The sequence below is a fragment of the Vidua macroura genome, chromosome 2, assembly GCF_024509145.1.
Source record: "Vidua macroura isolate BioBank_ID:100142 chromosome 2, ASM2450914v1, whole genome shotgun sequence".
In the NCBI taxonomy this organism is placed as follows: domain Eukaryota; kingdom Metazoa; phylum Chordata; class Aves; order Passeriformes; family Viduidae; genus Vidua; species Vidua macroura.
In genome coordinates this window covers 80,052,832-80,079,828 of record NC_071572.1, presented here as the reverse complement: position 1 = coordinate 80,079,828, position 26,997 = coordinate 80,052,832, and the positions used below count along the sequence as shown (strand labels likewise).

The window sequence follows — 26,997 nt, the reverse complement described above, 5'->3', positions numbered from 1 at the left end:
ACACAGCCCCATACCAGCCACTGTGAGAAAAATCAACTCTATTCCTGCCAAAACCAGCACACACTTACATGTTAAAGGACTTTATATCAGACCACACTGTAACACAAAAAAAAAAAACAAAACAGTCCATGACTTGAATAGAGGCTGGGCTAGCTGCAGCCACATTAAACACTAAAACAACCCAAATACTGTTTAACTACATGGAATTTACTCACAACATTCTTGGGTGTATCTTCTTGCTAATGATGGATGAGACTGGCTCATCCAAACACTGCTGTAGACTCCATCTATCCAATATTCAATGATATTTATCCCATACTCCTTAACATCTATCCCGAATTGGTTGACAATCATTGAAAATAGTTGCAAAAGGGGATGTTGTTGTAGGAGGAGGAAGAGTTGAACTCTCAGAACTGAACAGCAGAAGTGCGGCTGAGAAGGGGATGGATTAAACACTGGACAGATAGTTTGCATAGATGGAAGAAGTTGTAGTGAAAAGGGTTTACAACTTGTGCAGAGGGAATCCTCTTGAATTTGTGTGTAGAAACAGCATTTCAGCTCTCCAGCGTAATGCCAAGTTTTAATGAGCACTCGCAGTGCCCTGCGTAAACAGAGCCTTAGCATCACGAGTCCCTCACTGCTATGGGTACCCAGTGCTATCTGTGCCAACAGCTGCTTGTGGGCAGAGGGAGCCAGGCAGATCTGAAACACCAGGGAATCCTTCCTATGTTAATTCCATGGTGTTATATGACTGCGTGCTCCATCTGTGAGAAAGCCAGCTGCCTCCTTGGTGGCTGTACTGCACGAGGGATGGATGGGGGAGTGTGATGCCATGTGATAGGAGCAGGCTTAGTTAAACCAGGAGTCTTTCTCATTATCTTTCTGAAAAACAGTTGACAGAGAGGCACACTGGAGTTGCTCTTCTGAAAAAAAAAAAAAAAAAAACAAAAAAACATTAGTCTCTAAAGCAAAATGTTTCCAAAATACAGTCTACCTTAGTAAACATGCTTTAAAATCTCTAGATATTAGCTCCAGCTAATTGCAGCTTCTTTCCTTGGAGCTGCCAGCCTGTTTGTAGGGAAGGCATGGAGAACTGGCCAGCAAAAATGTGAATTATTTATGTTCTTGCTGAAAGCATGAGTCTTGTCACTAGGGCCTTGTTTGATTGAATGGATCTGTAGAGACAGTTTCTGTAGCAACCCCGAACCTTGCCCAGCAAAATGTCACCCAGTTAACACAGAAAGGTAATAAATATCTCTCTGGGTAGCTGAAGATGACACAGATGTGCCAGAGTAAAATATATCTGGGTTTTGAGTCCTCCAGTTTCCCAAGACCCATGAAGATGTCATTTCAGAAGGTGAGCTGGTGGCATGTCAACTTGGGTGCCAGTAACAATCTAGCTGTGACAACATGGGGTTTCCAAAGATGACAGAAGCCTTCCTGGGGAGGCAGCAAGTCTTTAGCACCAGGAACACAAGGAAAAAAGGTGCTGTCAGCAGGCTTTTAGTGGTAGCCCACATAGTTAAAGTCAGTGTAAATAAGGATGTGCTTCATAAGATTTACTGTCACATCTTTGGGCGCTATGTCCACATACCAAATACTGAGTTTGATAATACTGTACAAAATATTTCAGAGATCTTTTAATTGCCATGGTATTTAGTATAGATTGACAAAGACAGGAATATGTAGATTCAAGAGTTTCTTTCCTGTCTATCCTTAGTCTTTGATCTTGACTCATTGCTGTTTGAGGTCTGTCTGCCTTCCTGTAAAGATGAACCCATCAAGTTGAAAATCTTACATAGATTGCAAGCTGCCATGACTATCTTGCAGAACTTTGAAAGGCAATACAGGTTGTCTAGACAAAACATTTGTCTAGACATACTAAACACCTTTTTCACTATGTCTGTGTTTGAATTTTTCCTAATTATCAACCCAGCAAACGATCTTTTACTAAATATAGACTTCCTAAGGCTAACATATTAGAAAAGTTACAATATCCAGAATTTTGAAAGTAAAGAAATGTTAGTAGGTGGTTCATTCATCATGCATCTCCAGCTCAGGTGTACTCCCCAGAAAAGTAAACTGCAATTTTTTGTGCTTCCACAGATCTGTAATTACAGCATTTCCTACATTTTGACCTTATGAACAAAACTAGGCTCTCCGCATTCAGAACAACCCAAGTGCTTAGCTCTAAACAGGAGATAATCCAGTTAGAAAAAGCTTGTGGTTATTCAGACAGAGGTCACCAAGGTACAACTCTAAAGGTGAATAAAAGTGAGGGAAGCTGCATGTCACCTATGTAACCTGGGCAAGGAGGAATCTGGCTGGCAGAAGACAGGGATTTGGTTTATATTTAAAAGTTTTGCTGATTTAGCAATAGTGGGATGTAACAACACTCACCAATCAATACAGCTTTGCCAGCAAAAACCCACAGGTGTGGTTTCAACAGCAAAACACCCTTTGCAGTTCTGGTATAAGCAAGAGATAATTATTAAAGCAATTTAAATTGGATCCTGTCCCTAGGAGGGTTTACCAGGTCTTCTACTGCAGCTACATCGGCAAACTTTCTAGTCAAGGATGTTCCAGAAATCAACTGCTGGTGACTGCGAGGCTAGAGACAGCAGAGCTGCTTTGGAAGCTTGAGGAGAGTATAAAGCTTTGCACTCCCACCCTCTGGGAAGCCCACCAAGAAACAGGAGAAACACAGCCTGCTTCTTTAAGACAATCTCGGCTGGAGAACAAAGGACTTCAGCTCATACACAGAGGGGTAATTTGCATCTCATTAAACCAATATTTAAAAATCGACACTATGTTTGTTTCTCTTGTGTCTGTCTTTTCCACTTCCAGACATGTTAAAAAGGAAGCATTTTTTAATTAGTTGGGGTTTTTTTCACTTTTCCAAAATCAAAAGCAGCAAGAACTTTTCTGGATCCTCCCCCGCTCAACCCCCCCGATGCTTGTATAGCTATAAAATAGTTTAAAGGAATTTTATAAAACTTCCTAAGAAAATTAATCTCATAACATAAACACATAAACACAAGCATGACTATTCTCAATTATAAATGTTTTGGAATGTAATAAATTCTTAGAAGGTGCTTTACCTTGACATGTTTTCTTATGTACTACAATAATATCACAGCTATCCAGCAAAACTTCCTTAATCACCAATTGCTGGTGATTCTCAAGTCATGTGTGCTATATGTGGGTCTAGTTTAGAGGATTTTTAGCAGTTTTTGTGCCAGCAAAACCCACAGCTGCATCTATAAAAAACCCTCAAATGACCCAAAGATCCAAACTTTATCTGACAGCTATGTCAACCATGATAAGAAGCAGTGGAATACAGCTGCACCAGAGGCATTTCTAGGTGATGCTTTCAGCAAAGCTCTGCTTTTGATAGGAGGTTCAAGAACACATGTATGAAGTGTGCTTTTGTGGGCATAGAGAAACCCTCACTCTGCGCACACTGCTGGCACAACACAATTCCTGTAATTAACAATACAAATAAGACAAATAATAAACAATTCTGTAATAATGATCAACATTTTCATTAAGGAGTCCGAGGATAGACTCAATGGGTATTCCTGTGCCACTCTTAATGAGCCGTTTCAGAAATCGCTTAGAGCATGAAGTGTTCCCATGACTCATCGGCACACAGGGGCTTCTCACCACCAACCAGGTGAGGTGCCACTGGCTTCACGTGAAGACTGGAAAAGGCAAACTTTATAATTATAAAAGGCAAAATATTATTACACTAAAACATGAGATCTGCTCAGGCACTTTGGGTGTACTTGGTCTCAGGAAGGCTCTGCGTTCTGGAGGCAGCAAACTGCTTTGCCTCACAGCAGGCTCGGTCCTTTCCTGGTTAGTGAACAGCAAATCTGGTTTTGAGGGTGGCCTCGGACCACACGGTGTCCTCATCAAGGCTGCTTTGTTTCTATTATTGGTTTTGCTCCTGTAATTAAGAGGAACGAGAATTCTAACTCACAAACACGGACTTTGGAGGAGGAGCTAGATTTCCCCACCCCCACATTTTTCACCTAGCAGCAGAACAGTGTGTTCTGGTTTTGCCAAATAAACTGGGTATACATTATGGCTTGATTCCTGGTACATAATTAACATTCTTCATAGACAGTGTGTCTTCAAACAGCTGGCTAACATTTACTCTGAGAAAAGGTCTTGCGATCTCAGCTTTGGTCAGCCAGGGACGGAAACTTCAGTTTTATTCTCTTATCTTCTGGTGACACACTGTAAAGGCGAAGTGGTGTGTTCAAAGTACAGTGTTCTGAGGCTTACAGGAACAAACACGAACGTGCAATTCAACAGGCAAGTAGAAGATGCCGTTGCATTTCTTGTTCCCTCCTTCTCTGTTTTTCGTAAAGGGGATACAAATGTGAACACACAAACTACATTTTTTAGCCATATAAAACAACAGGCAGCAGTTCTTGTCAGAAATGCATCAGGCTTATGTTTTTACTATATTTCTACAATATTTGCAGAATATATTTATGTCTGTATATATATATATATATATAGACAATTTGCACTTTAAACAAGATCCCACACAATGTGTTTCATGCAGTGTATTTTAATGAAGCATTCACCCCTTGACTGGTTTCAAATGCTGACAGTTCTCCGGTTACCAAGGAATAGGAAGTGTGGGGGGGGAGGAATGGCTACACCTGAAAATGCTTTTCAAGCAACTTCACTTCCAAGAGATACCTTTGGGCAAATCTAATGACCAAGGCAAGGCAGGTTTTGTCACTTTGCTCTCGTCCCCCCTACTCCAGGCTCTGTGTAGACCTGGAAACACTGGTGCGAGGGGTGACTGGTTAAAGGGAGGGCATCAGAGAAACACGCAGGGCAGGGCCGCTTGCTGAGGCGAACGAGTCACAGAATCACGGGACTGTCAGGGTTGGAAGGGACCTCGGAGACCACCTATTCCAATCCTCGCACGCAGGCAGGGTCACTTGAAGCAGGTGACACAGGAACGCGTCCAGGTGGGTTTGGAATGTCTCCAGAGAGGGAGATTCCACAAACCTCCCAGGGCAGGCTGCCACCCTCAACGTAAAAAAAGCTTTTCCTCGCGCTGAGGTGGAACTTCATGTGGTTTTGTTTATGGTCACTGCTCTTCGCCCAGTCGCTTCCCCTGCAGCAGGGCAACCCCAGCGCTCTGGGAGCGGCCGCGGCCGCCGCTCCCGTGTGGGGGCTGAGCCAATGGCGGGCGGGGCGGGCCCGGCAGGAGGCGGGGCTGCGCGAGCCGCGCCGAGCACCAATCAGCGCTCGGGGCAGCGCAGGAAGGCGGGAGGAAGAGGCGGGGCATGACGGGAGATGCGGCCAATGGCGAGTCGGGACGCGCGTGCGAGAGTGGGACTTGACCGCAGGAGCCCGTCAGCGGTGAGGAAGGGCGGTGTCAGCCAATCGGGGGCCACTGTGGTGACGGAGAGCCAATGGCGAGCCGCGCAGGAGGGGCACCAGCCAATCAGGGCGCGTCAGGCGAACAAAAGGGCCTCTCCAACGCGCCGGCCCCTCTCCTGAGCACAATTTCACATGACGCAACGGCTGCGGGAAGCGGTTCGCGAGCCGTGCCCGCCGCCGCCATTTTGTGAGCGCGGAGACTGAGCCGGCGGCGGCCCGAGGAGCGGCGGCACCGGCGGCGAAGCCACCGGGAGCCTCAGCGTGGAGGATGCGGTAGAGGAGCCCAGCGCAGCGGCGGGGGGGCGGCATCGGCATCGCTCGGCGGCGGCGGCGGCGGGGGATCGCGGGGAGGGGGCTGTCGGTCGGTGGGTCGGGTCCTGGTCGGAGCAGCATGTCGGCCCCGGAGAGCAGCGCTGGCAGCAGCGAGGCCCGGGAGGACGCGTGCCGCGATTACCAGTCGTCGCTGGAGGACCTGACGTTCAACAGCAAGCCGCACATCAACATGCTGACCATCCTGGCCGAGGAGAACGTGCCCTTCGCCAAGGACATCGTCTCCCTGATCGAGGCGCAAATCGCCAAGGTTTTTATATTCCACCGACTACTACTCCTACCTATACTGCTGGGGGGACCGGCCGGGGCAGCGGGGTAGGGCGGCCCGGGGGCCCGCAGGATAGGCGCGGGGGGAGCCGAGCGGCGGAGGCGGTTCAGGGGGACACAGCAGGGCCGGGGGACGAGAGGGCCCGAGGGTCGGGAAATGGGGCGAGAGAGAGAGGGAGAGGCTCGGGCGGGGTGGGCATGGCTGGGCTGGGGCTGCGGGGGGGCCTAGGAAGTAGTGCCGGGGGGGTGTTGATAGTGAGGGGCCGAATAGAGCGAGCAGGATTTGGACGGATTTGGGGGAGGATGGGGGTGTAGGAGGCTGGGGGTCGCCGTGGGGGAAACAGGCGGAGGCGGGAAGAGTTTCTGAGCTGGGACCAGGGAGCAACGGGGCGAGGCGGCGGGCGGGGGCTCCTCCTTCCATCGCGAAGCTTAAGGGTGCTGCTGCTGCTTCTATTCCCCCATCGCATAGGGAGCAGGGGACTCGAGGGAGGGGAGCAGCCCCCATATCACCCTGTTGGGAGTAGGGAAGGGTTTGGGACTCGCCCCAGGAAGAGCTGAGGGAGGAGGGCAGCGTGGCTCGCTCTGGGAGCCCCGCGTAAATAGCAAGCACAACATGGCGGCCCGGCAGTGACTGGGCAGCTGCACTTCCTCGCCCTTGGAGCGGGGTTTTCCCCCGACATGCAGCCAGCATTCGATGTCCGAATCTGGTGACTAAACCCTTGCATTTAGGCGATTTCTATAGTAGTTGGATACTGCAACCTTTAGAGAGGACCTGAGTGGGGAGATCTCGTGGAGAGCTGGGTTTTTCTTGGGGGGTGGTCTAAAAGCAAAATAAGGTTAAGTTTCTAGAACGCAAATTGTTCGCCACTGAAGAGCTAAGTATAGTGACCTGTAAGTATAAGTTAAGGCTATTTCCCCAGTGCGGTCCCTGTGAGAGATTAATTGAGGGGTGGAGGCTCCCTTATATCGTAGAAAAGTTTGTGGGTGAAAGGTGATCATCTCTTTCGGTTAGAGAAGTGTGTGTGGTGGTGCTGGGGGTTGTTTTGCTCTGCCTCGCTAGAGAAAATTCTGTGGGCTTAGGGTAATCTGTTTGGATTTCAGGTGAACTGTGCCCCGAGTAGCACTAGTGTTGTGTGCATATTTAATTTATTTTGGCCAGAGAAGTTTATTAGTTGAGGATGTGGTAGAAGAAATTCTCCCTGACTGTAGAAACTACAGCAGCCTGTAGGATCCTAACATGGCGTCTGAAAGGCACATGATATAAAAAGGGAAAGAGGAGGCTCCCTCTGAGCCCAGCCCAGGCAGTTGCTGACATCAGTCAGCCACTGTACATGCATGGGGGTTTGCAGCACCTTTTTAGCGAGCATTTTAGAAGAAAAGGGTTCTTCTTTCAATCCACCCCCCCCCACCCCGTATTCGTGCCAGCCACCCCTCCCCCGTTGTTTCCCTTGCTCCCTCTGATCTCAGGTGTTAAAAGGCTTTTTTTTTTTTTTTCTTTGGCTTTAATCGTGGTTTATAATGGTGAGAATTGTACTATCTAATCATGGGGCTGGGAAACATCTTTTAAGATACTTAATCTATCTTTCTATCAATGCAGGATGTCTTTTTAGTGTGCCACAGACTTCTTCCAGTCTAGTTTTAAATGCTGCCAGTGGCTGAGTTTTGCCATTCCTTGGGGAGGTGACCTCATAATCTAATAGCTCTCACCATTATATCTCCTAAAGGGCAGTGGATGTGTATAAAATGGTTTGTGATTAATAACAATGCTGTCATTTTTTTTTTTTTTCATTTCTGGGTGATTTAGAACCTGCCCTGAAGTATGGGGTTTTTTTAAAAGATGTCTTAAAACCTGTATCAATGGTTAGTTCTGCCTAGTTACTGTTTATGACTGTAGTTTATTCAAGGCAAGTTTTTAGTTGTTTCTGGGAAAGTGATCTCCTTTACTAAGCCACTTTTAAAAAGTGTTGCCTGGAGACAGTTTGTTTAGTGTAAAAATTGAGTGGTCTGCTTTACAATTTAATAAATGGTTCTGAAATGTGTGACTGGTATTATAAAGTTTGTAAATAAAAAGTGTGAAATATGTATTTGTCTTTTTATTTACCATTGTATAGAGCAGAATTTGTTTCCAAGACCCATTTTGTATACAAAGTTGCTTTTTTTTTTTTAACAAAATTTTTCACAAGTTTGTGACTTGGGGTTGAAATGCCAGATTTTATTTTAAACTTGAAATCTTATAGGAAACTAATAAAAAAGAGCCACACATTTCCAACAATAGCTTTCCTACGTTTTTTGAAGGAAGAGCGGGAGTTTTGTAAAGAAGTCTTTAATATCATGCTGATGAGCTCAGAGTTAGTGTTCTTCTGCGTTCCGGTGATTATACGGTGCCTCCCTGCCTTTTGATTAGTGTCGTGCGGGCATCTTTCTTGCTTGGGGGTGTTCAGAGACCTCCTGAAAACAAAATGCATTCCGATGTGGGATTCCCTTTTGTGGTTATTGAAATACGTGCTAGATGCCTTGACATAATAAACACTTCCAGAAGAGAAGATTTAAATATTCCGACCATATTTAAGTCACGTTTCTTAAAATGCGACACCTGAATAGCTTATGTTTGAAGTAGGGTATACTGCTGAGCTGCTAATTGTGCTCCATAGTTGGATGTTGGCTTCCTTACCTAGATGATGGTGTTTCCGTGTGTGATTGCTGTAACAGTCTGATGCATGATGAAAGGGACAGTTAAACTTTTTTCAGTGCTTTTGCTACTAATGGTTCCCCAGCTCAAATTTCCAGCTTAGCAGAGTGTAGTGAGCTACTTTCCTGCATTGGTGAAATGGAAGAATTCAACTTGGGGAGTAGCTCTTGGGCATAGGTACTTCTGGGACAGCTCTTTGTGTGTCTAACACAGCTGACTAAAAGTCAGAAATGGTGCACTGTCATTTTGTTACAAAGGAAGGTGCTCAGAACTGGAGTGTTTTTAATGTGCCATTGTGCAGACTGCTTCAAAGAAGCCAGTATTCCACATTCATTTTAAATAGCTGCAGATCCACAGTCTTCTGACTGAGACTTAAGTGATGCTTTTTTCTAACACGCACATTAGCTTGTTTACAGCTCAGTATTACGTCACAGCATGAAATTGGCTTCTAATGTGCTGCAATCAGTTTTAGCTAACGTAGCTGGGTTTTTGTCTTTTTATGTACAAACTGCATCACCTGCCTTTTTCTACTTTTTTCCAATATGTTCCAAGGCAATGACACCCCCCTCTACCCTCCTGCCCCAACTAACACGGAGTTCTGCCCTCTTCAATAATAAGTTTCAGGTCATGGCAAATTAGTACACTTCTAAGGGTGAGGAAGTCCCATTGCCCATGTTAAAATACTTTTGAGTGGGTGCCCTTCTGTGAACCACCTTAAAGGGGAAGGAATTGAATTTAAAATGGTGAAGCAGTAGCCCTTCACACACTTGTCTGGATAATAGGCCTGCCAAGTAAGGTGTCCTTAATGAATCTAGTAGCCTATTCTGTTTAAAATGAACAGTGAGTGAAGTTGTTCTGCTTTTATCCCGAGCTTACTAGATGGTGAATGGAACTTAAAGTATTACAAGTGGATGCTCTTCAAGGGGTTCATGGTCAACACACACTGCCTGTGTTGTCTTTCATGTCCTCTTCAACAAGTCTGTGTACTTGCTGATGTTTTTTGGAACTTTGCTGTGCCTTCTGCTTTGTGAAAGCTACTGGCAGGCATTAAAATCACTTTTACTGGTCCAGTACTGCTTTCTGTAAATTGGAAGTTGCTATAGCGGTCCAGGGTCACCACACTTTTATTGCATAAACTTGGTATGAGTTTTGAAAAAGGATTTTAAAAAAACCCAACCAAAACCAAACAAAAAAAAAAAAAACTCCGGTAGCAAAACTGTGTCCAGAGTTTGAAGACAACCTTCTATGAAAATGGTCGTTGCAGTTCCTGAGCTTGTCTGTGCATTTATCCAGTCCACCAGATGATTGAGTTTTGACTGGATTTTGAACTCTATTCTGACTGTTTTTGCATGTACTCTGGAAATCAGAACTGTTACCATCTGCAAGTGCCAAGAGAGAATGGGACTCTCTGCTATATCCAGTTGGATTACAGTGAAATAATTGCAACCTTTTCTACATGTAATTTACGAAAAACTGTGATAATCAACATATAATTTACAGCTACGGAAGTTCACTGACTTGGGCTATTTGCCAGAAGTCTGATTTGTGTTCTGTGAAATCCAGAAAAATCCATCCAGGAGGTTTGAATTATAAACGATTTTTAGAAGTTCCTTGAAGTGCTGACAATGGTTTCCTGCTAAGTTGCTTCCTCAGGGAAAAGGTTACACTCGGTACACTAGTGGCAATACTGTCTTGTGGGCTTCTTTTTTCCTCCTTTTTTTTTTTTTGTCCCCCTTTTTCCAAAGCTTTGATACACAAACAAATTAATCTAAGGTGTTCCTTTTTTTTTTTTTTTGGGATAGACCCACTGCATTATACTTTGAACTGAGTGTCCATTTTTCAGACTAAGTTTTTGTATTAAAAAAAAAACCAAACCAAATCCCTTGGTATTTATAGTGGCAACCAAAAAGAGAGGTCTGTATTTCTGGGATTGGTAATCCCTTTATTTGAAAAGGTTGAAGTATGTTTTTGTTGTACTAAACTTCTCAGTTTCTTCTTATTACTCCAGGCTCCTGCATCAGAGAAGCTACCCGTTATGTACCTAATGGATTCCATTGTCAAGAATGTGGGAAGAGAGTATCTCACAGCATTTACTAAAAACCTAGTTGCAACATTTATTTGTGTATTTGAAAAGGTATATACACTTTCAGAAAAGTACTGTATTCTAAGCAAAATTTGTTCCTGGTAAAATTAAGTACGTGATTGCAGGTTTGGGTTTTCTTGTGTCGTGAACTATACAAATTGATTGGTTTTTATAAATATCTATACTGTGAAAGATTATTCCTTCTGCTGTCAAGCATGTAAGTTAGCTGAAAGATGCAAAGTATTACTTAATTTGTTGTGTAAACATCAGTAGCTTTCCAGGCAAGATTTTGCTAACAGGATTTTGATTGTTGATGGCTTAGCTGGATGGACATTTTGTAATGTATAGACCAATTAATTACGAATCATTGGTTTATTTTTAAGATAGTTAATAGTCCTTATGCCAAGAATAGACTGAGAATTGGTTTCTTGTGAATTTTTCAAAGCCTCACTCTCCTCTACTTAGATTTGTTTGATTTGTATAATTTTCATTGTGCAGAATGAGTGCTTAAACTCAAGAGGGAGTAGCACTGACACCTGGTTCTCTCTTGGTGGTCTGTCAGCTGAAAAAAATGCTGTGACTGTGTGAGAGAAGGACCTTAAAATGTGACTGTATTATAAATAAGTTTTAATTTCATTCAACATTGAAAGCTGCTGCCATATATTTTAATTCTGGCTCTTAATCTTGAAGCTCAGTGAAGTAATTGTGCCTACTCCTGAGTGAGAAAAGCATATCAAAGGTTTTGAAAGGCTGGACTTGAATGGGTTTAAGTTGGATCAGAAAAGAAGGGTTAACTTCTGTGGTTTCCTGTATGTTAGAAGAAAGTGGTGTTCCATAAGAATGAGATGAATGATGCTTTTGCATATTTATCATTACATATCAGTGAGGATCTGAAATCCCAGTACGCTTTGTATATGGTTTTCAGATGTAAAGTGCATGATGAAGAAAGGAATAGATTGGGATCGTGACTGTAGAAAACTTAAACTCCTTGTGTGTAGAGCAGATAGAGATAGATTTACTTGGTTTTTCGGTGTTAACTTGTGAACGCTCTTCTACTGAGTTGTGGTTAAAGTTGCAGCTGAATGAAGCTCTGGATAATAACTCACCTTCAGAGTTTTGTATGTTAACTTGCTAGTAAGCTAACTAGAACTATTTATGTGTACTAATTAGATGTGTAAAGTGGCAGTCATTTCTAATAGCTTAGTTGGTCATGTTAAAAAATGCGAGTAGAATTCCAGCACACAGGCATTGTTACAGATTTGGGTTTTATCAGTAAATAGTCACTAAGGTATCTTTAGATACATGAAGTCAGAACTGTTTGCTTAGTCGTTCCTGCACATTTTTGCAGTGAACTTCAGTGAAGCCTCTCATGGAAAATTGTATGGAGGCATCATCCCCCAGTTACTAAGTATTAATTACTTTTATTGAAGTTCCTGCTCTTACCCAAAAAGAATCTACAAACTTTCCAGAACATTCTGTGTCTAGGTGTAAAATTTGAAAATGGCAGCAAAAATCATCTACATGGGCAATGCTTAATGATTGAATTGGGGTTTTGAAATTTGCCAGCTGCATGTATTTTGTCCTTTAATGTTTTTTATTTATTGTTTAATTGAACCATTTAAGTTATGAGATGAACTAAATTTTACTTTATTGTAAATTTCTAATTTAGCTGCCATGAGATAATCCAATTGTTTGTAAAGAGATAAAATGGGCCTCTGGTCTTACAAGTACATTTCTGTGACTCATACATAGATGGGTCTAATTCTGCAGCTGAACTGAAGTAGTAATTGACTTCATTTTAGCTAATACTTGTTTTATTGCATTTGTTGGAAAAAATTCTTTAGTGACTAAACAGCTGAGCAAAACACCTTTTTTTCCATTCAGTTTGTTTTTTCTTGATTTGTTTTTCATTGTTATACTCTGGCACAAACACTTGAATGATGTATTGTCTTAGAGGCGGTTGCCTTTCAATACTTTTGTTACTGTATTTTTTTCCACAGAAGTTGGGCCAGTAAAATGAGAATTTTGCTAATGGAAAAGTTGAAAGAAAATTCTCAGAACATGGTAATACACAATAAAATCTTCAAATGGCCTTGAAACACCAATTGCACATTTGAACTTCTGTTACTGATCCCATTGATAGAGATGTGTTGTCTGCACTGCTTATAAATTTTGTGTAGCAAGTTCTGTATATTGTAATGGCAAGATAGAAGTAGGAAATGAATGAAATCTTAAGTTCTACAGAAAAGTTTAAGAAATTGTTCTATATTAACTTAACAAGCCATAGAATTGTTTTATTGTTTTAGGTGGATGAAAATACTAGGAAAAGTTTATTTAAATTACGCTCCACATGGGATGATATTTTTCCTTTGAAGAAACTATATGCACTTGATGTCAGAGTCAACTCATTAGATCCTGCCTGGCCAATTAAACCTCTGCCCCCAAATGTGAATACTTCTAGCATCCATGTGAATCCTAAGTTTTTAAATAAATCGGTAAGTTTTTCTGCCTTTTGGAAGAACAGATGGTAATACATGTAGTTTTCATTGTTTGTGTGCTGCTTTTTGACAATTTAGAATATTAAGAATGAATTATCTGACCTTTGTAAACAGGTAAGAGAAATTTACAAATTCAGAATATTTGAAGGGTCTGTTTTTTTAATTTACTAATTGAATTCTAGGTTTTGGAACATTAAAGAATTGATATTAAATTCCCTATACCTGTCAAAGTAGGCAAATCACAGTGGGGCAAAAAAAATGCAGTTTATAACTGCTGTATGAACTAAGTCCTGGTACTGCATCATGATAACACTGAAAGGAGTTGATTTCATTAGGATTTTGAATGTAACTGCTCTCTATTTTGTTTTTAGCCAGAGGAATCTAATGCACCTACCTCTGCTGTCACTTCTGGTGCCTCTACTCCTCCAGCTGTTCCTGAAATACAAAAGAATTTGACACAGGAGCAACTGATAAGGCAGCAATTGCTTGCAAAGCAAAAACAGTTGTTAGAACTTCAGCAAAAAAAGCTAGAGCTGGAGCTGGAACAGACTAAAGCACAGTTGGTGAGTAGGATAGTTGATAAAACTTCCATAGTTGGGGTCTCTCTTTTGGAGAATTCTTGACTGTACTGGTAAGTACAGTGCATTGGTTTTTCCCTCATGTTAAACAAGTGTAGCTATTTTAGGACTGTTAGAACAATGCAAGGTGATCTGGGGTTCCTGAACAGTTTTTGTTGTCTTGAAACTTTAAGTATTACTTAAAAAAAAAAGTGAAATTCTTGAGGTTTGGTTTTAATCTCTCTTCAGAATGATACCTGACTCTGATCTGCATCTTTCACCTCTTGCAACTAACAGTAAGATGGGCTGTTTCAAATATGTTTGTTCCTAAGGAACAAGGGAGCCTGATTGTTTGTAAGCAAAATCAATTCCTTGGTTGGCAGTAGTTGAAGTCTTGCTGTGTTAGCAGTTGACAATACAAAATCAAGCATCTTTGAACTGAAGTGTGAAAATAGGATACTTGGCAACTGAGTTGCCTAGAGCATGTGGAATATATAGCAAAGCTGGCACTGCAATTGGAACGTATGCCAAATTTGCATATTTTGCAGGATTTACTTTATATATTGATTTTGCACTGTATTTGAATTTGATTTGTAATGGTACTACATTATTTTCGTGCTTATAATTAGCAATTAGTGGGTCAATTTCTGTTAAATGGCTGAAGCTCATAATTTTCAAGACATGGCTATTACAGTTTTGGTTTTGAGACAGAATATTAGCACCTCTGGGTAGGAGTCGTGGCATACAGATTAATGCTGGATTTTTTTTTTTTCCAATTTCAGGCTGTATCTCTCAGTGTTCAGCAGGGATCATCTAGTATAGCTTCAGTTCCAGCACCTTCCAAGCAACACATGTCTCCCACACCTCATATGACAGTTAAACCACCTCATCAAACTGCTGTGCAATCTGAAAAAAACAAACCATCCCCAAGTCCTCCACTTCATGATATCAAAATAGTGAACAGGGATCCTCGGCTTAATAGGATGGGTCAACATTCTTCTCATACTAAAGATCAGTCTCACAGGAAAGAATTTTCACCAAGTGTGACCAGTCAGTCTGAGACCAAGGGAAACAAAACAGCACAGGCTGAAAAACAGAACTCAACAAAGCCAGAAAAATCAAAAGCAAGTGAAAAAACACAGAAGAAAGAACTTGAACAGTCTAAAGCAAAATCTAAATCACCATCCCCTTTAAAAAATAAGCTGCCCGATACTAAAGACAGTAAAAGCCAGGAATGTGAAAGCACTAAGGTTTCTGACATCAGCAAGCGGGATCCAAGACTGAAAAGACATCTTCAAGATAAGTCAGAGGGGAAGGAAGAGGACGTCAAAGAAAAGAGGAGAAGTACAGAGAAGAAGGAAAAAGAGGAGCATAAGACATGCGAACATAGACCGGTGGGGAGCAGAAATAAAGTGATAAATGGTGCTGTTCAGAAACAAGATGTGATTACGGAGGAGTCAGAAAAACAGGGTGGGAAACAAGGAAGATCAAGTAGTAGAAAACGGTCACGGTCACGCTCTCCTAAGGCAAGATCACCATCTACGCATTCTCCAAAAAGACGGGAGAGGAGATCACCTAAAAGAAGACTTCGGAGTTTATCTCCTACTTCATCGACTCCTAAAATTGGAAAGATACGTCAGATAGGCCCTAAGCAGTCTCATGTTGAAGAAGGCACACAAGCAGCAAGAGATGAAAGAAATTCTAATAAGAGAAATGTTAAACAAGAGGTGCGTGATCCAAGGAGATTGAAAAAAGCCCAAGAAGAACGCCCCCAAGAGACAGCCACCCAACATTCTGCAAAAGCTTCTCCAGATCCAAAGGAGAATGCAGAAAACTGGCAGGGATCCAAATCAGGCAAGAGGTGGAAATCTGGTTGGGAAGAAAGTAAAAAGTAAGTTACTATCTTTTAAACAACTTCTGTGTGAAGTCAGCGGGAATTCTCCTGTTGGCTTCAGTATAGTTGACTTTGAGAGGCAGTGTTCAGATTGTTAAAATTGATAGGTTTAACTTATTTCTATTAGTGAAATACAGAGATGATGCATACTTAGATTCTAAGGTGATAGCAATGTTTTGCCATGATCCGTTCTAGTACAAGCCATTACATCCTGAATAACAAAATAATCCATATTTTACGTATATTCTTGTTTGCAGCTCACAGCAGAATGATGAACACCAAGCAGTTGTTAAATCCCCTCATCAAAGACATCGGGAAAACTGGCCTGCTGGTAAAGGAATTCTATCACCCCGAGCACCAAAGCAGCAACACCGGTTAAGTGTGGATGCCAATTTACAGATTCCCAAAGAATTGACATCTGCAAGTAAAAGAGAATTACTTAAGAAGGTAATACTAATAAATCTGTCTTCATAGAAATGTCCCAGGTGTGGGGTTTTTTTCTTCTCTCTTTGGAAGTCTAAATTTAAACTTTATATTACAGGCTAATGACCGCTTAACATCTGGAGAAATAACACAAGATGAGTTTCTCATGGTAGCTCATCAGATCCGACAGCTGTTCCAGTATCAGGAAGGAAAGCACAGGTGTAATGTCTGGGATAGCCCTACAGAGGAAAAATGTGGTTTAAAAAAGAAACCTCTTCTATCGGATGCAGAATTAACGTATTATGAACATAAAGCTAAACTAAAAAGGACACAAGTTCAGCATTCATTGTCAAGGCTTGATCTGTTGGATCCTGATGATATTTTGGATTATCATATACCTGATGCATTGCTTTCTGGAATAGAATGTGAGCAGGCAAAAGCCAAGCGGGGAGTACAGTTTGATAGAAAAGAACCATTTGCAGAAAGATCAAGGAGACACTCTCCTGTAAGTGGCACTACAAGACCTTTTGCTGAAAACCTGTCGCCACTTGAGAGTCGAAGAAGACTTGAAGACCAGCGTGCTACTAAAGGAGCAAGAGGTTCTGATCCTTATGACAGCTGGGGAGAATCGGATGAATTTAGAGATGCTCTCAGACAACAGGGGAAAAGTACAGCAGAGTTCCAGAAAACAGATGGAGATGCACTCTGTAGGTTTGATAATCGTGAAGAAAGACAGCTTCTTGGGCAAGCTGGTATGTGATTTTACTTTATTTTATATCTGTTAAGTAATTGACAATGTATTAGTGGTTATGTGACTTGTTCTGGTTTTTTTAGGTGGTCGAGAGGAGCCAAGGTCACCATTCACTGAACGTTTCAAAAGAGCTAGGTATGAAGATCCAGAGAAAGCACCGTTTCCAGAAAGTCCAGGATCAAGATTTGGAGGTATTGAAGCAAAGCAGAGGATAAGTGCACTGATGGAAGACAGACCTCTGTTTGATGGCTCACCTAGACCGACTGCTGCAAGGGTTGGGGTAGATGGACAAGGCAGTCCTTTTGTTGATGGTCCTGCTGGTTCAAGTTCCAGAATTGATGGGCCAGCTGGACAGGCTGCTTTGAGATTTGAGGGGCCTTTGGTGGGGACAGGTGCATCTCAGTTTGATGGACCACTGGCAGGAGCAGGGGGAGCTGGAGCCCTAAGATTTGATGGGCCACCGGGGCAGCTGGCAGGGTCCCTGAGATTTGAAGGACCCCCAGGCCAGGTTGGTGGAGGAGGTCCACTGCGGTTTGAGGGACCTCTTGGGCCTTTGAGGTTTGAGGGGCCTGCAGGGCAGCCTGTGGGTGGTGCTAGATTTGAAGGTCCTGGAGTTGGTCTCAGGTTTGAGGGTCCTCATGGTCAGCCTTCAGGTGGTCTCAGGTTTGAGGGACCTCATGGTCAACCTATGGGGCCTCGGGGTCAACCAGGGGGTGGTCTCAGGTTTGAGGGACCCCATGGTCAGCCCTTGGGGCCTCATGGTCAACCAGGGGGTAGCCTCAGGTTTGAGGGGCCACATTTGCAGCCATTGGGGCCCCATGGACAACTTGGAGGTGGCCTCAGATTTGAGGGGCCACATGGTCAGCCCATGGGGCCACATGGGCCATCAGGTGGTGGGCTCAGGTTTGAGGGGCCACATGGACCGTCGGGTGGTGGGCTGAGACTGGAAGGACCACGTGGTCAGCCGGGTCTAGGCCCTAGGTTGATTGATGGACCAGTACACCAGGGAGCTGGTGGACTTAGATTTGATGGTCCTCTTGGTCGGGCTGGTCCAAGATTTGATGGCTGCCATGGAGCTGGATTTGATGGTCAGCCTGGACAGCTGTCTCTCCTGCAAAGATTTGATGGAATTCATGGACAGCCTGGTCCAAGGTTGGCACCTGGCCAACAGGCACAAGCAAGATTTGAAACAGCCATACCTCAAAGATTTGATGGACCTCACCAGCCAGCCTCTAGGTTCGACTTGCCCCTTGGCCTTCAGGGTGCACGGTTTGAAAATGTAGCTAACCATCCTGCCTCAAGACTAGAAATGTCACCATATGGACAAGGTGGTCCGTTTGTTGAACATCCTGGCCAGGGCTACAATGGACCAGCTCATGGAATGCAGTTCCAGAGACCTGATATATTTGATGGTTCGCCTGGACCAAATTTCAATGGGCCAGCTGGCCCAGGAGCACAGAACTTCCCACTGAGAGCAGCTGGACATTACTTTGAAGAAAAAGGTCTCCAGGGTCCTCAGTATGGAAATTTCAGTAATATGCCAATGGGAAGTAATCAGGTAAGAGCTGATTGCATCAAATACTTCGCTTGCAGAAGTGTTTTTGTTAGAGAATTAGTAGGATTTCTTCTTGTAAAAATGGAATATTTTTCTGAAGGGTTGGTAGGCAGAGAGTCACTTTCAAACTAAAAAAGTCACTAGATAGTTTAAGAAGGACATGCATTGCTGTGTTTCAAGAGTCTTTTTTTAAGTATTAAAATACTGGATCTTTGCAATCACTTCATAGTTCAGAATATGTCTTTGAAATCATTATTTTCAACATCAATACAAAACCAGGTTATTGGAAGCCTTTGGTATTCTCATTAAATTTCAACAAAAGTGTATTCTGTATAAAGCATGAAAGATAATGTAAGTGATTACATGATACATGTTTAATTTTTCTAAGAAGTGTGAAGTTAGGACCAAAAATTGAGTTTTGGACCAAAATAGTAATTGTCTTTTTGCAGCTGGTAGTACTGGTTACAAGTAAAGAGATACCCATAACTTGGGGAAATTGAGGAAGACAGGGCCATTGTTGAACTTTCTTGCTCAACTGCGTTGTTGTCTTTTAAAATTCTTTTGGCACCATCTTGCTTTGTCAGTTCAGTTGTCTTTGCTGTTGTCTCTTGGAAACACTCTCTTCAAAAGGAGTAAATGATACTTTACAGTGGTGAAACGGATGTAATTTCTTGCAGTAGATGAGAGATTTTAAAAAGCATTTTTAATATTAGGGGATAAAAAGTGAATGTGAAGAGTTAACTGATTGTACAAAAGCAGGTAATGTGTCCTGCAGACCTCTAATGGGATAAAATCTTAAATGGTGTGTAAATCCAGAAAACAGCCAGTTAAGGAAAAAATTCTAAACCTTTTAATTACAAATGTGTTATAAAGACATGTTTTTCTACCTACAGCTTATTGTAGTGATGTGCTGAAAAGTCTTGCTTTTGAGATGTATGTCTGTACTGAACGCTCGTTCAGTTCCTGATAGGAATTAATTGTGGCGTTTATTAATAGACATTTACAGGTTACTTGAATTTCTTGAGGAGCTCTGTTCTGGTGAACATGAGCAATTTAAAAGGAAGTACTGTGTTTGGAAAATGTGATTATTAAGTAGAAGGAAAGGTGTTGTGGTAGGGGTTGGTTTGTTTGTTTATTTTTTTAATATTAGGCAAAATGAGGATGTGATCTGAATTTTCCTAGTGGAAAATGAAAATGGGGAAAGATTATTTATTAGGACTGTGGTCCTTTTCAATACCAAATTGATAAGGTTTATTCCTGGAAGGAGTCCAATATATGTGAAATTATTCAGAAACATCTAGAAGTTAATAATAAAATAATGTGAAAAGTAAGTTTATAATCACATAATTATACAAAGTATGCATAAGTGTTTACTTTCACAGGTTTCTCTCATGTCTGCTCAACCAGGACCTTATGGCCAAGGTCAGCAGTATTTGCCAAATCCTGGAAGTTTTGTCCAGAACCCTGCAGGTGTGTTACAGTAGAATTCCTTCTATTTCTTTTGGATTGTTCATTTGGTGGTAGCCACAAAAATGACCTTTTTTAATGTCCCAATTTCCTGGGTCTGTGTGGATCAAGGGAAGCCTCCTCAGTGAAGTGGCTGTGTAAATATGATGTCTGTAGCACCTTCATCTCTTAAGGAACTTTTATCAAACTCTGGAGGCTTTTGTTAGTTTTCATTTAACCATGTGGTTTGGGTATAAAGTTGTGCTGAAAAAACAAAAAAAATAGTTTTGATCTGTTTTTGTGGAAAGCATCAGTCTGCAGGTCTAGCTTGCTGTGCTGGGGTGTGCAAACATTTCCAGTGTATGAGTGGTTAGTAGTGAAAAACTTCAATAACATCGTAAAAAGTTAAACTGGGTGATGAAGTAGCTTGAGTGTGGGGAAATATCTATGTATGAATCCAGGATAGTCCTGCATTTCAAGAACCACCATCCAGTAGAGATCTGTGTATGAACAACCAGCTTAGATAGCAGTTCAGAATACATGATGAAGGAAGGGAAAATCTTGTTACGAAAATTCCCTGTTTCAAGGGGAAAAAATAGCCAAACACTAGATAAAGCAGAGACTTGGTAAATAATTTGTAACAAAGAATTAAAGAAATGGGAGGCAACAGGAAAATTGTGTTGGGAGATACACAGATAAAAATGAAGTTGATTTCTGATACTAACCTTTTGCCACCTTGAATGTCTATGTTCTTACCCAGGAGCCCTTTCCCATTCATATCCTGATAACCACCTTGGACAGGTTGATGTGAATGAATTGTTTGCTAAACTGCTGAAAACAGGGATCCTCAAATTGTCTAAAACTGATTCAACTTCAGCGCGTATGTAGATTTATTATGTTCTAACTATCAAGTCGATCCACAGCTCAAGTGTAAATCTGAGTATACAAACTACTGTGAACTCCTGTATAGGTTTTCTTAAACTGAACTCTATTTCTGGGAAGGAATTTAGTGCATGTGATTGGGTAAATTCTTAGTATCTTGTTTAATTTACATTTCAGCTATCCAGAGCAGTCAGTTTTGTCTTTGGTGTTGTGCTTTCGTAACTTGTTCTTGATTATAATCAGGGTCTTTTCATCTTCTGAAATATTTCTGTATCTGTGAACACTGAATTTTAAAGCCAAATACTGAGGTGAAAATTGTTTTCCTCATTTGAAATTCTGGCTTATTTTCTTTTATGCTTTTTTAAAATGGTGTCAGAAGATAACTTATTTAGCTCTTACACACTTGTGTTTGACCATAGTCAGATTGTCTTAATAATGCACGAAAAAAAAAAACTTTTAGGAGCACATAATTTCTTTCTGATGATGTATTGAAATTTTGATAAAATATCTTCATGGTTTCTAGAAGCGAATGAAACATCGGCTCAGCCGACTGCTGAAGAAGAAGATGATGATCAGAATGAAGATCAAAATGTTCCAGACCTCACTAACTTCATAGTCGAAGAACTTAGACAGTGCGTATAGTAGAATGGGCTTACAGTAGGAATAACAATGTGGCATTAGCTAGATAGCTCATTCAAGACAGTTAAAAGCTTTTAAAATATTATCTGTCACTTTGTGGTTCCGAGGAGGTTAACCTGCATTGTTTGATGTCAGCCTTGTTGGAGTTGAGAAAGGAGAAAGATGGAAATTTAACATGGGAAAACTTACCTTTACGCAAATATGCGTGTTGTTACTTCAGCGCTAAGGTTGTGATAGGCAGTGAAGCCCAGGCCTGGGCTGCATCAAAAGCTGTGTGACAAGGAAGTCAAGGGAGGTGATTTTCCCCCTCTGCTCTGGTGAGACCCCACCTGCAATGCCTCTCTGGGGCCCTAACACAAGGACGACATGGACCTTTTAGGAGTGACTCCAGAGGAGGCCATAAAGATCATGAGAGGGCTGGAGCACCTCTGCTATGGAGATAGGCTGACATTTGGGGTGGTTCAGTCTGGAGGGGAAAGGGCTCCAGGGAGGCCTTACCGTAGCCTTCCAGTACCTAAAGGGGGACTATGAGAAAAGCTGGAGAGGGGCTTTTCACAAGGCCATGAAGTGATAGGACAAGGGCAAATGGCCTCAGGCTGAAGAGCAGATTTACTGTATAGTAGGAGGAAATTCTTTACCTTGAGAGGATGACCAGGCACGGGGATAGATTGCTCGAGAAGCTCTGGATGTCCCATCCTTGCAAGTGTTCAAGGCCAGATTGGATGGGGCCCTGAGCAACCTGGTGGAAGGTGTCCCTGCCCATGGCAGGGGGGTTGGAAGTAGATGGTCTTCTAAGATCCACTCCAACCCAAACCATTCTATGATTTTAATTTTACTGCTTTGGTGGTGCTTTGTAAAGCTGGGCCAAATGAAGGCATTGCTATTTGTGCATTATTAGGTGAGAAAAGCTAGTAGGAATGAAACACAACACTAGCATGTTTCTCATGAATTGTTAATAAGAGCCCATTGTTTTTTGAATTGTTTAGGTTGATTGTGCTATGAAAATCAGGATGAAATGTAGTCATATTGCATACTTTTAACTTGGAGCAGATCCATGCTTTTTCCCGACTACTGTAGGCAAATGGAGCAATTTACTGAGACTTCTTAGTGTCTCTTTTTAAAGAAGTGCTAAGATTTTTCTCTCTTTTTGTAGGCGTTATGATAGTGTTATAAATCGACTGTACACTGGAATTCAGTGTTACTCCTGTGGAATGAGATTCACTACTTCACAGACAGATGTTTATGCAGATCATTTAGATTGGCATTATCGCCAGAACCGGACAGAAAAAGATGTTAGCAGAAAAATAACACACAGGAGATGGTACTACAGTTTAACAGTAAGTAATGCAGTATTTGTGTGGATAAATTACAGGCTGGATTCTGTGTTTTACTCCTACACGTGCTGTAGGATTGCAGCTGAAATTTGCATCATCACAGGAGTTGGTTGTGATAAACAGTGATGTCTTAGATAATTCAATAGTCCGCAAATGCCTGTCAGAATACAAAAGGCAGTTGTGTGATGAACAATGAACAGTTTAAAGCTGCTTACTGCACTGTTTTCATTCCACTGCAAATGGAATTTGAAGGATAGTGATTTTTTTGGTAAAAGAGTTTTTGAAGTGTTGCACTGTGAGAAAGAGTACACTGTGCTTATTCTGCATGTGGGAAATATTTCAGTTTTAACAAAGTAACATTTATTAAATATGATACTTTGGGATGTCTGAGTGAGAATGAACACTTTCCTTAGGACTGGATTGAATTCGAAGAAATAGCAGATCTAGAGGAGCGTGCTAAAAGCCAGTTCTTTGAAAAAGCTCATGAAGAGGTTGTGTTGAAGACACAGGAAGCTGCGAAAGAGAAGGAGTTTCAGAGTGTCCCAGCTGGACCAGCTGGAGCAGTGGAGGTAAGTTTCAGCTTGCCAGATAGCAAGAATGTAGTCTTTTAAAGGCTTGTACTGTATTCTTCTTATTAAATGTAAACTGGAATATTGTACTTGGGCCTTTGTGCAGCCCCTGCATAGGTTGTGTGTTTGTGTAATGGTTGCTTCCCAGGGGCAGGAGTAGTAGAAACCTGTAGTTAAAAAAAATCCACAGCCATTGGCATTGTGTGGTTTTAGCAAAATTGAAATGGGCAAAGTGTGTTAATTTGCTGAATGTTTATGTAGAGAAAATAGCGTAGGCGATTTGTCCTTTGATGGCTGTTTGTCATTCAGATAACTACAGGATTTACGGGGGTTTTGGTACTTTCAAACACAAAAATTTCTTTTTTGGTAGCAGATAGGCCTTAGAAGAAAGAAATACCACAATTTGAATCTCTAACCAGTAGAGCTGTATTTTGATAGATGGTGTCGTAATCAAATACAAATGTTAGAATTACAATTTAGTTTTATGTGCTAAGTCTCTAAGAAACTACCTATGAAACCAGAAAGGCCTTTTTTAAAAATTTTAAAAAGCACCTTTTGTGCTGTAGTCTCTGGGTTGATAATTTTTCACAAAAGCACTAAAAAACTTCTGCCTTGTTTGACTTGAAATTGCAGGTTAAGGGGGAAGAATTAAGAAATACTGCCATAAATAAAACTAGTTAAATTGCTGTAATGGATTGTCTTACATGACAGTAAGACAGCATTACACTGTTACAAAGTGCTTTGCAGACTAACTAGCTAAAGTAGTAAAGCTTGCCTTTCTCAAGTAACAAACAGTATTCAGGGCCAGAGGGTGATCCTGTCTCTGCAAACCATACTCAATTTTTAATTAAGGTTTACTAATTATTAAAGTGATTTTTAAAGTGTAGAGGAAAGATCATGTTCTAGGCTTAATATACTTAATTTAAAAGAACCTTATTTGACTCCTACTAGGTTCTTGCATTTCATGTGTTCAGCAAATGGCAATAACATGATTTATCTCTGTTACTCCAATAAATTTTCAGAGCTGTGAAATTTGCCAAGAACAATTTGAACAGTATTGGGATGAGGAAGAGGAAGAGTGGCACCTGAAGAATGCTATCAGGGTAGATGAAAAGGTAATTTGATCTTATTTACATGTGATGCTAATTTATAGTAAAACCCCTGAAGAATTACAGAAAAAAAAACCTAGGAGGAGGTGGCAAGTGCTCTTTTTCTCTTGAAGGATTCCTACTGTAGTTTTTCTGGCTTCCAAATACACAAACATCTCTGCTTTTGGAAGTGCCTGAAATCCTGGTGTCATTGATATGGGCTCACCAACTCTCCCTTACACTGCAGTGCTCAAAGAAAAATGGATGTCTCTGTGTATGGGTGTAGGTATGGGTTCAGTTCTTCCTGCATGCAGCTGTGCACAGATAATTCCCAGCACTCACCAGGCATCTGTAATTCCCACCACTTAACAGCCTTCTGTATGATAACATTTCCTAAATAAACATCACAAAATCTTGTCACAGGTATAGTTGACACCATACTTAGCCTGTTCAGACCGTAGTTTCTCTAGATGAATTATGTGATAATGTGTACTAGACACTGTTCAATTCATTATCAGTGATCCTGCTATAATTTATTTTTACATATTTAAATGTATAACTTTTTTTTTCAGATTTACCATCCATCTTGTTATGAAGATTACCAGAATGTAAGTGAATCCTTCATATTTTTGGAAGCATTTTGCTTTCAGTTTGTTTGCTTCATCTCTTGACTTTGCAGGGAGCAGATGTGTTCAGAATGGGCCGCTCATTTCTCTTGCCAAAGACTTGGAGGCCTTGGGCATGGCAAGTTTATAATACAGAATTAGCTGAGATGCATTTCTGGTAGTGATGTACCATGACAGCTTGTGTGCCATAAAGCAAAGTTGTGGTTTGATGGATTTATTGTGGCGTAACGTGTGTAATCTTAGGAATTTGTAACAATGGGGTAGATGGGTATTGGTGTGTGTAACAAAATGTATTTATTTATTGTATTTATTATTGTATTTATTGGTGTGTGTGACATTTTTAATGCTTTGGGAGTTACACCAGTTCATGGTAATGTGTTAAGCATTTCATCACTTCTTGTGATACTTTTCAAAGGAATTGGAAAAAAAAGTAATGCTATTAAAAAAATGAATTTGTTTTCTTAAAAGCTTGACAGAGTAGAAGTTTGGATTTTTTGAGTGCCTGACCATCAACATATTTGGCATTTTGAAAACAGGCAAAAGAATAGGAGGCTAAAAGTGGTTATTTTAGTGTGCTAATGCTATGTTGACTTTAACTTTGCAGACATCATCATTTGATTGCACACCGTCTCCCAGCAAGACTCCTTCAGAAAATCCACTGAATATAATGTTGGACATTGTTAAACAAGAAACAGAAGAGTCCTGTGACTCACCTAAAATCAAAGAAGAACCTGATGACACCCCTCCTGCCTGTGCGGAAGAGAGCACACCTGCATCTACAGAAATCAAAACAGAACCTGAGGAGTCTGTTTAAATGAACTGCGGTATGATTTTTTTTTTTTTTTTTTTTTTTTTTTACAGAAGAGCTGCTGTGTTAATTCTGGAAGGCGGATACTTTTTATATGAATAAAATGTCCAATTGAGGCAGGGCCTCAACTACTGTTTGGTTAATAAATACATTTTTGTATTTGAAATTTCTTATTGCCTGCACAGTTTCAGGTGTCATTGTGTGAAAGTTCTGTAGATGCGTGAAAATTTAATGGTATATGTAAAAATGTAAAATTTTCACTTGTTGAAATGTAAATTATAAATAAAAGATATTTTTGCTATGTATGGAGTGTAATGTTTATGCACACCATCAAATAAATACAGTGTTTCTGTACTTTTTTCAGTTTAAAATTAATTAAAATGAATTTTTGCTTAATAAGATTCAGAAAAATGAAAGCAAGTCTCTTCCTTCAGTTTCCCATAGGTGGGTTATCAAGGGAAGGTGCTTCTCAGACAGGCCTAGATTCCTTGTCTTTTTAAAGTTATTTGAACAACCTTACATACCCAGATGTTTAAAAAACCAATTACAATAACAAAAGAATAAATCCACAGAAAAACTCACAAAAAAATTCTCGGTAGAAGGGGAAAATTTAACAAACCAACTGGAGTGCTTGATTGTGGTGAACACAAGTGCCAACAAAAAAAAATTAACAAACCAGGATGCCTGGTAGTTAAGACATTTTTAATGATACTTTTCCATTAGTCAAACAAATTTAATAAAGCTGAATTTTCTTCACGTTACAGGGGGGAATGAATGTAAGAATGCTCATTTGAAACATGGTTAACATTTTCTTTTTTGTTGCTTATGACTGGACTTAGATGGTAAACCAGATATCCTGAGATGTTAATATTTCTTAAATGTTATAAATAAAATGAAGCATATATTTGAGTGTGAGTCTCTTCCTTTCAGTGATGGGTCTGTGAGGCTGGTACATCTGTGGGAATTGAAATAAAGCTGTTTGTTTCAATATGCATTTGATGTTTTATTCACTCTGCTAGTTACAGTGTGTATTTTTAACTTGCTGGGAGCAAGACAGAAGCAAGACAGTGTACTGTCCTAGCATGTTACTCTTGCAGTGGGAATACCTGGGAGACAGAATTCCCCCTTAGTTTGTAAGTAGAA

General features: G+C 41.1%; 1 protein-coding gene across 6 annotated transcripts; it reads left to right on the top strand.

Moving 5' to 3' along the window:
• Positions 1-5,719: 5,719 nt before the first annotated feature.
• Positions 5,720-26,758, top strand: PCF11 (PCF11 cleavage and polyadenylation factor subunit). Of its 6 annotated transcripts, none has more exons than XM_054002933.1 (16): positions 5,720-5,995; positions 10,710-10,835; positions 13,091-13,279; positions 13,654-13,845; positions 14,622-15,730; positions 15,991-16,180; positions 16,275-16,908; positions 16,991-18,465; positions 19,845-19,932; positions 20,669-20,788; positions 21,314-21,422; positions 22,583-22,766; positions 23,177-23,332; positions 24,355-24,447; positions 24,993-25,028; positions 25,651-26,758. In XM_054002933.1, the coding sequence occupies exons 1-16, from the start codon at positions 5,807-5,809 to the stop codon at positions 25,858-25,860; spliced, it is 5,100 nt and encodes a 1,699-aa protein (XP_053858908.1). In that variant the 5' UTR covers positions 5,720-5,806; the 3' UTR covers positions 25,861-26,758. The 6 variants fall into 6 exon arrangements, with proteins under 6 accessions (XP_053858908.1, XP_053858917.1, XP_053858933.1 ...); XM_054002951.1 differs by lacking the exon at positions 5,720-5,995 and adding an exon at positions 6,353-10,371; XM_054002942.1 differs by lacking the exon at positions 10,710-10,835.
• Positions 26,759-26,997: the final 239 nt, after the last annotated feature.